Source organism: Polyodon spathula, chromosome 3 (genome assembly GCF_017654505.1).
Source record: "Polyodon spathula isolate WHYD16114869_AA chromosome 3, ASM1765450v1, whole genome shotgun sequence".
NCBI lineage: Eukaryota > Metazoa > Chordata > Actinopteri > Acipenseriformes > Polyodontidae > Polyodon > Polyodon spathula.
Window position 1 is genome coordinate 1403259 of NC_054536.1, and position 12505 is coordinate 1415763.

The 12505-nt window shown below is 41.6% G+C and overlaps 1 protein-coding gene across 2 annotated transcripts in view; it reads left to right on the plus strand.

Annotated features, from left to right (window-relative positions):
- The window catches only part of LOC121309989 (sodium channel protein type 4 subunit alpha-like), a 162751-nt gene that overhangs the window by 42151 nt on the left and 108095 nt on the right, over positions 1–12505 (plus strand). For both annotated transcript variants that reach the window (XM_041243181.1, XM_041243187.1), the window contains exon 7: positions 735–965. In XM_041243181.1, coding sequence (XP_041099115.1) covers positions 735–965 — 231 coding nt within the window. The remainder of the gene's footprint in view (positions 1–734; positions 966–12505) is intronic.

Below are 12505 nucleotides of genomic sequence, written 5' to 3' on the forward strand. Positions count from 1 at the left end.
GCCTATTTTACCTAAAGTTTGTTGCACAAATAGATTTGAAATATACCTGTGAATGTATTTAGGGAGATAATTGGAGGTTCATTCCATGGAGAAACTGATGTGGCAGGATTTAGTGAGTCTTAGAAAATTGCAGGAGGAAACTACAAAATACCTCACCTATACTGCAAGCAGTGAAATCAACACACGTGTGCAAAGGGAGAACGTTTGTATCGTGTTACATTACTAACAATACAATACAATACAATACAATTATTTTCTTTGTGGCAGATGTTAAAACGTAAAATAAATAGAATACAGAGGAGAGACGTGGGCGATACAAGATCAAGTCTATAGATCAATAAAATAGAACCTCATGGGACAGGATTCTGTACACACTCTGTAAAACATTGTCCTGTACATGTATATGTTCATTGCACTGTGCCAAGCCCATTTCAAAAGGATGACCATCGACCAGATCCATGTCGTTTAATAAGGCTTGTGCATGGTGCCAGACAGTTCTAATAGGATTAGGTGTAGCGTGTTAACTACAACCTTGAGTAGGACAGCAGGCCATGATGGAGTGCTTCAAAATGAAGGTTGGATCAGGAAAGGGGATGGCTGGATCAATGTGTTTAACCATTTCATTTAGCTGCACTAACTGTAACTTAACAGTGGAGGGGAGGGGAGGGGAGGGGAAGGGGTGTAAAATAAGACTTTGCTTGTAACACATGTTTCATTAACTCTACCTTTTTCAGGCTTGAAAACCATTGTAGGCGCACTAATCCAGTCTGTGAAAAAGCTGGCCGACGTGATGATTCTGACAGTTTTCTGCCTAAGTGTGTTTGCCCTCATTGGTCTTCAGCTCTTCATGGGCAACCTTCGTCAGAAGTGTGTCAGAGACTATGAGAAATTAAACACTTCCCTCAATGGCACCTTCTACTGGGACGATGACTGGCCGTCCTATGAGAATTTCATCATCAATGAAAGCAAGTAGACCTCCTTCTATTCATTTAACCACTAGAACCAGCATGAGGGAACATTATTATTGTGCAATGCATAAATTCAACAAATAGCATCACATTGTGTTATATAGTACTACCGTTTTCCATTATTACAGAGCCATTGCATTGCCATTAATTGCTGATCAATTGCTAAAGGAAATGTCGATGTATTGTGACACCAGAGTGGTATGGAGTGAGTTACCTAGTCACAGAGTGGTGAGGGTATGGAGTGGGTTACCTAGTCACAGAGTGGTGAGGGTATGGAGTGGGTTATCTAGTCACAGAGTGGTGAGGGTATGGAGTGGGTTACCTAGTCACAGAGTGGTGAGGGTATGGAGTGGGTTATCTAGTCACAGAGTGGTGAGGGTATGGAGTGGGTTACCTAGTCACAGAGTGGTGAGGGTATGGAGTGGGTTACCTAGTCACAGAGTGGTGAGGGTATGGAGTGGGTTATCTAGTCACAGAGTGGTGAGGGTATGGAGTGGGTTACCTAGTCACAGAGTGGTGAGGGTATGGAGTGGGTTATCTAGTCACAGAGTGGTGAGGGTATGGAGTGGGTTACCTAGTCACAGAGTGGTGAGGGTATGGAGTGGGTTACCTAGTCACAGAGTGGTGAGGGTATGGAGTGGGTTATCTAGTCACAGAGTGGTGAGGGTATGGAGTGGGTTATCTAGTCACAGAGTGGTGAGGGTATGGAGTGGGTTACCTAGTCACAGAGTGGTGAGGGTATGGAGTGGGTTATCTAGTCACAGAGTGGTGAGGGTATGGAGTGGGTTATCTAGTCACAGAGTGGTGAGGGTATGGAGTGGGTTACCTAGTCACAGAGTGGTGAGGGTATGGAGTGAGTTACCTAGTCACAGAGTGGTGAGGGTATGGAGTGGGTTACCTAGTCACAGAGTGGTGAGGGTATGGAGTGAGTTACCTAGTCACAGAGTGGTGAGGGTATGGAGTGGGTTATCTAGTCACAGAGTGGTGAGGGTATGGAGTGAGTTACCTAGTCACAGAGTGGTGAGGGTATGGAGTGGGTTACCTAGTCACAGAGTGGTGAGGGTATGGAGTGGGTTACCTAGTCACAGAGTGGTGAGGGTATGGAGTGGGTTATCTAGTCACAGAGTGGTGAGGGTATGGAGTGGGTTATCTAGTCACAGAGTGGTGAGGGTATGGAGTGGGTTACCTAGTCACAGAGTGGTGAGGGTATGGAGTGAGTTATCTAGTCACAGAGTGGTGAGGGTATGGAGTGAGTTACCTAGTCACAGAGTGGTGAGGGTATGGAGTGGGTTACCTAGTCACAGAGTGGTGAGGGTATGGAGTGGGTTACCTAGTCACAGAGTGGTGAGGGTATGGAGTGGGTTATCTAGTCACAGAGTGGTGAGGGTATGGAGTGAGTTATCTAGTCACAGAGTGGTGAGGGTATGGAGTGAGTTACCTAGTCACAGAGTGGTGAGGGTATGGAGTGGGTTATCTAGTCACAGAGTGGTGAGGGTATGGAGTGAGTTACCTAGTCACAGAGTGGTGAGGGTATGGAGTGAGTTATCTAGTCACAGAGTGGTGAGGGTATGGAGTGGGTTACCTAGTCACAGAGTGGTGAGGGTATGGAGTGAGTTACCTAGTCACAGAGTGGTGAGGGTATGGAGTGGGTTATCTAGTCACAGAGTGGTGAGGGTATGGAGTGGGTTACCTAGTCACAGAGTGGTGAGGGTATGGAGTGGGTTATCTAGTCACAGAGTGGTGAGGGTATGGAGTGGGTTATCTAGTCACAGAGTGGTGAGGGTATGGAGTGGGTTATCTAGTCACAGAGTGGTGAGGGTATGGAGTGGGTTATCTAGTCACAGAGTGGTGAGGGTATGGAGTGGGTTACCTAGTCACAGAGTGGTGAGGGTATGGAGTGGGTTACCTAGTCACAGAGTGGTGAGGGTATGGAGTGGGTTATCTAGTCACAGAGTGGTGAGGGTATGGAGTGGGTTACCTAGTCACAGTGGTGAGGGTATGGAGTGGGTTATCTAGTCACAGAGTGGTGAGGGTATGGAGTGGGTTATCTAGTCACAGAGTGGTGAGGGTATGGAGTGGGTTACCTAGTCACAGAGTGGTGAGGGTATGGAGTGAGTTATCTAGTCATAGAGTGGTGAGGGTATGGAGTGAGTTACCTAGTCACAGAGTGGTGAGGGTATGGAGTGAGTTATCTAGTCACAGAGTGGTGAGGGTATGGAGTGAGTTACCTAGTCACAGAGTGGTGAGGGTATGGAGTGAGTTATCTAGTCAAAAAGTGGTGAGGGAAACAAGAAGCGGCTGGATCCATACAAACATCCATGTTAGGAGCAAGGCAATAACACAATGGAAGACCTTTTTTTTTGTCTGAATCTTGTAAATTATAATTGAAGCATCTCGCCCAGATTTTAATGCAAGCCTCTTTATTGTTGTTGTGGATACAATATATGTAGCCTTTATCCACTTGATGGTAGAAATTACCCTAGAGGCGGGATGTTTTTTTCTCTTGTATACAGTGTTGCTGTTAAGTTTTATGTGAAAGAAAAAATAATACAATTCACGAAGATGAAAATGTAGGCTCCAGTTGGAACAGATAATATTGAATGAAGAGTCTCAGCACTCAGGGATCCCCGGCACTTGCTAACACTTCAGTGCTCCTGTGGAGAACGCTGGTTTCTTAGTGTTGGACCTAATGGGGGATTATTGCATTAGCTAAAGTGGTCGTCTCCTTTGTTGGTTTATTATTAGTTTTTCTTTTGCTTTATAAATAACAGTCTTTCCATTAAACAAGGGAGTGTTTACCAGGGTGTGATAGGGAATGTTTAAAAATAAACTCTACCACCAGTACATGAACACAGCAAAACACTGTCAATACCAAAGCAAACAACAATAGCCTGCAGATTGAAAGTTTTATCCACAGAAGAAATTTGAGGAAGAGCAGAATAATGCAACTACTCTTAGAAAAACAATAAGTGGGAATGTGAAAGACTGAGAGGTCTAGATCAGTGTAGATTTATCTGATTTACAATAATCAGGTTAGACAGGTCAATGGCTTGTTTCAGGAGAATTGTGATGAAGTGGGGCCATAACATTGTGCAGAAGTGCTGGCGCTAGGGTGGATCTGGAGTGGGCTCGGCACCACTGAATGTCCCTTTGGCCCACCCAAGTTCACTCTCCTTATGGGTTAAAAAAAAAGAAGCTGTAACCGCTGAGGAGAGTGAACTTGGGTGGGATAAAAGTGTATATTATGCTCCCTGTTTCATTTTCTAATTTTATCCAATACATTTTTCAACCTGTCACCAGCATTTACAAATAGTTTTTCTGACTGACGCGCCTCAGTGTAGAAACTCGCAAATCACGTCACATTATTCCAAAAATACCCGCCTTCTCTATTTCAGTTTGACAAATGGAAAAGCTCTCATCCGGTTTAAGAAGCCGTTAGAGAGAGTGGGAGAAGTTCTGTGGTTAAGGGAAGTTAAAGAGAGTGAAGAGAAAGGCTAGTGAAGTGAGATCGGTGCTGTTCTGCACACAGCAGTTGAAATGAACAGACTCGTTACTGCGAAGGAAATACATATTGTTTGCCATTCATTCATTTTATTTAGTTTTATCAATGATTTGCCTTCTTGTTTAAGTTTTTTTTACTAACACCAGGCCCCATCTTATCGTAGTTCTGCATCACAATGGATCGAACTCGTTAGACAAAGAGCCTCTGCCTCACACGAGCACCAATAATGAAAGCCTGTCGCGATCTTAATAAAGATAATCCAAGGGCTTGGACAGAGAGACAGAAGCTTTAACTCTAGTTGGTATAAAACACATCCCTGGCTTGAGTGTTCTGTAAGAGATGCCTGCTTTTGTTTCTTGTCACATTTGAGGGGCAATAATTTGTGGGGATACGATGTTTACAGTATGTGGGTTTAACAATTGGAAATCTGTGCTTGAACATAAAAGGGCTTTTCACAAACATGCACCGAGACATGCTCATTTACAAACTGTTGCCACTTGGAGTGTGTTTAAGCAGAAACAAGCAACGGGAGAAACCATTAGTTCTCTGTTAGGCCTCAAACAACGGGAAGACATTAAATAAAATTGTAGTTAATCAAATTCAAGACGACTATGTGCATTCTTAATCTAGTGGATACTGTATCAAAAGTGATGGGACACGAAATAAGTGCAATGTAAAAAATCTGTCCATCATGCTAAGATTTCTTAATGATTCTATAACCGAGGAATATCTGATTGGCTTGCTTCAATTACATCGGTTAGATGCTGAATACATTACAGCTCAGATATTAAAACACCTCTCTGACAATATTACTAGGGCACATTCCATACACATATTGTTACAACCATCAGCTGCACTTAATAGTTGTGCATGCATTTGAACCACATACAAGTAGATTTTTGGATCTTTGTAATTTTCATCACCACTACATTACTCAAAGGGTCAAGGGCCCTTCACTAAAGAGATTGCTGGAAATTCACTGGACAAGCCATTTTGAAGTGACCAAATGTGTTGTTGATAATCAGGATTGTATTCTTGATATACTGTCAGTCGTCTCAGAGGATGATTTTGCTTCCATAGACTTATGTCTCAACTTAGAGACAGAACTTCTTTGTTCTTGAAAAGTTCCATATTCTTGGTATTTTAAAGCCAGCAAGTGCTGTTCTTCAGTCACAATCTGTTGACCTGTGCTCTGCTGGTGAGGTGATACATGCATCAGTAGAAGCATTAAAGATCTTCGCAAAGATGAAGATTTCTGGACTGAGCAATGTAGTGTAGCTGTAGGTGTGTATATTACAAAGAGACAGAGAACCATGAGTACGCAGCTAGCTGATTCTGTAGTGCTTTCAGCACTAGGACACATAGACTCTGGAAGTACTGCTCAGTCTGACATTAGTCTGAGCCATGTTAAACATTCTAGACAGAGCAGCATGAGAGAGGGAGAACGGATTTTCACAGTCTTGCCTCCTACCCCGGTCCAGCACATGTCTTGATGCTACCATGTTAGAGCCTCTTCAGGTGAGAGCAGTTGTTGACAAAAATGATTTGGCCAGTGAGATTGTCGTAGCTAAACCTATGTTGCTTAAAAAACTCAACAAAGATGCAGACTGTGGTATGGTGCCCTACCCCTGTGTGTATTGTGTGTTGCATGTTGTATGTGGCGTGTTATTGTTGGTGCAGGTATTGGTACACAGAGTGTGGGTTATGTAGCACAGTTCATGTAAAGTGTATAATTGTATTTAGGCACAGGAATTGCACAATCACTCCACGTGCAGTGTGAGGCGAGAATGTATTAAATGGAATGTCCAGACAGTAATTTATGTGTACAGAAATAAAATAATTTATTTTTATTATCTATACACAACAAAATAATTAAATAACAAAAGAAAACAAAATGGTGTGAGGGAAGGAGTGCAGGGGTGAAATCCAAAACAAACCGTGATGACTCGTCTTTAATTGTCTTCGTGGCGAACCATACATAAACAAAAAAGACAAAAGAAATGTTAGTGTTTTTTTGTTTTAAAAATCCCGCTGCACCAAACCAGTCTCTCCCTCCACCCGTTACTCCTCCTATTTTACTTTCGGACCAACTCCGAACACAGTAGTACGTTCCCTTTAGTATGTAATGTCCCGCCTCTGTAGTCAGTGGAACACCAATCCCCAACCGACAAGTGTCCTTATCCTTCACTTGACTCCAGTGGCTGGAATTTACATACTCGTACTTCCGCCCCTCACCAAGGTGCCGCCCCTCAAAAGATGACTTTTGCCATGGTCACGAGATCTTGGTAAGGGAAGTCCCGAGTTGGTTTGATGCCATCTACTGTCGGGAGGCTGAATCACAGACCGAAATCCCTTTGACTCATCACATGCAGATTAAAATGGGAATTAGGGTGGAAGTATGGGGAGCACAATTAGGTCAAGTGCAGATGTGCAGAGATTCCAATTGAATGATTGATTAGCAATCGACTCTCGTTACAGCTGCATAAAAAGAGTACATTTTCACGCACACAGGGCTGGGTGTTCAGGGAGAAGGAACGGGAGAGAGAGATGATAATTAAAAACGTAAATAAACATAACAATTGCTATTGCGTGCTGGAAGCACCAGCATGAAACTTGTCTGTTTGTCTCACCGTGTTTGCTAGTGTCTGTCTGGCCACAGCGCCGTTTTCTTTTACAAAGTGTTTTTGTCTGTTTAAACCTTTTATTTTGCAATAAACCAGCACATCAGCGTGTTTCATACTCCAGCACTGTTGTCTGTGTCCCCTGTCTTCCAGGTCTGATGTTACCACCACAAGCTGTCCAAGATAGTCACTCTTTATTTGCTTTTGTCTTTTGTGGAATTACCTACCAGCCTATATTATTAGTGCAATCAGCTAACAGAACTGATGTATGTTTAAAAGTGTATGTCTAAACTGGTTTGCTCAATTTTAGATTATTACTCTTTTTGCAAATTTTTCAATACAAATTTATTTGCAGCAGATGCAGCATGCTAAGTATAGGAATATGTAATCATTGAACTGCACTATGCATCAGTAGTATATAGTTACAAATACATCTGGTGAAATTATTCAGTTTTTACTTCTTAACACTAACAAGAAACAAAGTGTGTATGTTAATTCCTAAATTAGGCAAAGCATTTTTGCATTTTATAATCCATGCTAACAGGAATTGGTATATTGGTTCATAGTTTGAGTAAATCTATATCACTGTTATGGTGGCCTCCCCATACAAGAGGAGCTGGAGCCGGGCCTGTCGTGCAGCAACATATTCTTAAATATACACGTGAGACTGTGCTGAGGGAGGCGGTCACAGAGGCACCAGTGCAGCTATTCAGATACATGTCAAACCAGCCGCAATGAAGAATGTTATGTAACCACTTTAATGCTGAACTGTGGTTCAGATTAAAAAGCAAAACCCCTCTCTAGTCTGAGAGCCCGCTGGGGACCATGCAGTGCAAAGGGGATTACGAGGTTTTGTACTCAGATGGCACAATACAACAATGCAGCTGTATTATAACCCATATACTCATTTTAGGCAGCAGGAGCAACCTTGTGCTTAAATGAAAACTGAATATTTGTTGAGGACGGGAGAGTTAGTTTAGATTATATAATGACATAAGCCTGATAAAATTGTCAGGCTGACGATGGGGCCGCTGTTGTATGACCCACTTACCAATAAACCATTACTAGCTTACACTGACTTTACTGATAATGAGAGGGGGAGAGAGACCAGGTTTTTTTTGTTTTTTTTTCTGATACTGTGCTCACAGATACATGGGAATACAGTACAGTAGAACCTCAGGGTTCTGATCAGCAGCCACACAGGCGCTCTTGTAAGTGCCGGGCTGGTCATGGAGAAGGCAATTACTGTATCCAGACACAGGTGAGGCAGATTTCAAAGCAAGTACAAGCAAGTTTACCAGGAGCAGTTCAGTTTTAAACAAAGCACAGACGGCTAAAGGAGGCTGAATGACTGAGCAAGCTGCAGGAATACATTGTGTTTAAAATAAAATAAAACAAGCACTATGTTAACCCAGGTTTTCCGGACGTTTAACTCTGTGCGTTTGCTACAGTAACTGTATCTTAAATATAGCCTTTTCCATTTATAATACTTTAGAACACTAACAATATGAGTATTGCATTGCTGTGCATTATAAAATGCCTTGGATAAATTAAGTGCTTTGATTGGTTGAACAAGATCACATGACCGTGCAGTAATAATTGTCTTACCGCATGGCTATGACATCATAGACATACTCACTTACCTGATCTATTAATATTACTATGCCTTAATAATAATAATTAAACACGAATGGCTTTCCACAAGTTAATATTGACCTTTTAGGAGGGCTGTCATTTGAACAATTTCTTAATGAGAGTGAAGCAGAACCACCACCTCTGATTTCAGAAACAGATTCAAACAAAATTCAGCTCTCTCCTGGTCTCTCTGATGACACAGAGGCTGAGCTTCTAAACAAGCTCTGATCCACATACAATTCTGTTTTTGCTGTCCGCGGATGGGAGAGCCTGTGCACCCTGACACAAAGTTGTTTGTCATCAATACAGATGAACATGGTCTGGAGTTTGTGACCCTGTTTAATGAGGAAATAAAAAAAACATAAAGATGTCAATAAGATCAACCGTGAAAGTAGTTGAGGTTACATGTTTGCCCAGCCTGGCGAGTCTAAATGCCCTGTCAACAGCTTTAAAAAATAAATGCAAAAGTACCTCTTAGTGTTAATTACCATGGAAACATGATGCCGCACTGTGCATTACACAAACCACTCAATCTGCAGCACAGTTCTCCACATATTATCTAATGATGGTTTACAGTCCAGGGAGATTATTTAGGATACCGCTCATCATTGTGAAAACAGCCTCTGAAACTACTGGTCAGCTTCTCTCGAAGACCGCAAAACCTTCCACGGCCTCGCATGCCGAAGCCTCTCCCTCGATGAGGGCCCCAAGGGGAGGGCAATGGCTGCTGGCTGTTCCTTGCATCCTCCCTCAAGGTCTCCACACACCAGAGGTGATGCCATTTTTTAATTGGCGATGAGACACTTTTCTCTGATGGTATTTCAACATACATGGCAATAAATCATACACTCCAGGCTTATCCAGTTCCTTCGGAATAGACTCCTATATATTATCTTTCGTATCTGTATCTTTATAATGGGGATGCCCTGTGTCATAAGCTCTGGGTATTTTTTCAAGTGTTATTGTTTTCTCCATCATTTTGGATATTGCGTCACCGTGCTGGACCACGTGCATTGAAGCTGTTCTCTGATTGCTCAATGCCCTTGTTGTGACGCGTGTCAAACCGCAAACAATAGGATTCAATCCTATTTATTTCATGCCGCTCCAGTGCCACCCTGGTGCTGCTCCTGCATCGCCTGTCGTGTCATGTGGTGTGAAAGATACTTATCAAAAGTATAGGTTCTATTCATTGTGACACATCACTGCACAGTTCCGCTGCTGTATTCATTGTGACACATCACTGCACAGTTCCGCTGTTGTATTCATTGTGACACATCACTGCACAGTTCCGCTGTTGTATTCATTGTGACACATCACTGCACAGTTCCGCTGTTGTATTCATTGTGACACATCACTGCACAGTTCCGCTGTTGTATTCATTGTGACACATCACTGCACAGTTCCGCTGCTGTATTCATTGTGACACATCACTGCACAGTTCCGCTGTTGTATTCATTGTGACACATCACTGCACAGTTCCGCTGTTGTAGTCATAGTGACACATCACTGCACAGTTCCGCTGCTGTATTCATTGTGACACATCACTGCACAGTTCCGCTGCTGGATTCATTGTGACACATCACTGCACAGTTCGGCTGTTGTATTCATTGTGACACATCACTGCACAGTTCCGCTGTTGTATTCATTGTGACACATCACTGCACAGTTCCGCTGTTGTATTCATAGTGACACATCACTGCACAGTTCCGCTGCTGTATTCATTGTGACACATCACTGCACTGTTCCGCTTGCCACAACGTGTCTGGTGGGTAACAGCCTTTAGATGTGCCAAATCAGTCTGCTTTCAATTCCAAATGCTATTTAATCTCAGAATGTTACTATAAATGGCAATATTCAATTTAATGTTTTTATGGCAAATAAGAAAAGTAAAAAATATATATGTCACAACGAAACTGTCCTCAGGGACTATTTTTTTCTTAATGGAAGGATACATAATACATTTCTTTTTCCTTAAAAGAGCTAGTTTGTGTAATTATTTTCAAGAAAAAAAAAATGTAGGCATTTTCACCAGATTGAGGGTGTAAATAGCAGGTGTACACATTAATTAAACCATTGAAAACTCTTTGTCAGATATATCAATAGATGATATATATATATATATATATATATATATATATATATATATATATATATATATATATATATATATATATGTGTGTGTGTGTGTGTGTGTGTGTGTGTGTGTGTGTGTGTGTATATATATATATTATATATATATATAGTAGATCTATAAACAAGTCAGTTATATTCAGGGCAACTTCTCAAACTCCAGAGTTCACACAAACTGTTTTAAAATTTAAAAAAATATATAAAAAATTAGTGACCGACAGAGATATAGTAACCGATTTAGTAATTAATAAAAAAGATATATATATAAAAACATTACTGCAACAGACCTCTTTAAAAGTGTATTTAAGCAAATGGAACCCCACTTCAGTGATATCGCTCTCAGGGAGTTTACAATTCCTCCTGTCCTGATGTTTGATGAACGTTTATCATTTTTTAATTCATTTATAAAGAGGTTAACAAAAAATATTAAAGGTTTGTTATTGTTTTGGTAAGCTAGTCAAGCATTAACAGTTAATAACTAAAAATCCGTCCCTTAAAATAATTTTCAATGCTATACAAAAAGTTTACTCCATGCCATATTATCTAAAAGTTAAGATGCCAATGTCTTCAACATCGGGTCCTTATCTCCATCGCGTTACAACATCACCCCAATCAGGCTAACACCTCCAGCCATGCGACTGTGTAATCTGAATACCAGGCTGCAGCATGGCTTTGAGACCCAAACACGAACACACTCAACAACAGGAATGCCAGGAGCTGATGGTGGAGGGGGATGTGTGCCAAAGCACCCTGAAGCCCTCTTAAACCCAGTCGCCTATGAACACTTAACCACTAGAGAGGGACAGGGTGAAAATGAAGTCTTGTGAAAATGAAGACAGATAAAATAAGAGCTCAAGCAACTTAACGGGATAGGGAGAGGAACTGGGCAAGGAGACTGGTGCACCCCAATCCCTTATCCACCAAGGACAATCCAGTATCAGGATGGGATAATACAGCGGTGTGCAAATGTATTACAACACCTTAAGATTTGTCATTTATATCTTTTATATACATACCTGTAAGAAAACCAAGAGGCACTCGTGTGAAAATGTTAGACAACTTCGTGCTTTAATGAGGCATCTTAAACAACTTCTAAAAAGTTTCAAGCATTTTATCATTTGCGGCTATGTGGGTTTTTTTCTCTCACTATTTTTAATTTATTGCATGTGTGGCCTATTAAAATAATTAATTAAATTAGACAATCACTCATTTTGACAATTTTCCAACATTCAGCTACAGTGGTTGGATTCCAACAAATCAAAACTACAGAAGCAATGGGGTGCTCTAATACATGTGCACACTGCTGAACTACAGAAGCAATGGGGTGTTGTAATACATGTGCACACTGCTGAACTACAGAAGCAATGGGGTGTTGTAATACATGTGCACACTGCTGAACTACAGAAGCAATGGGGTGTTGTAATACATGTGCACACTGCTGAACTACAGAAGCAATGGGGTGTTGTAATACATGTGCACACTGCTGAACTACAGAAGCAATGGGGTGTTGTAATACATGTGCACACTGCTGAACTACAGAAGCAATGGGGTGTTGTAATACATGTGCACACTGCTGAACTACAGAAGCAATGGGGTGTTGTAATACATGTGCACACTGCTGAACTACAGAAGCAATGGGGTGTTGTAAT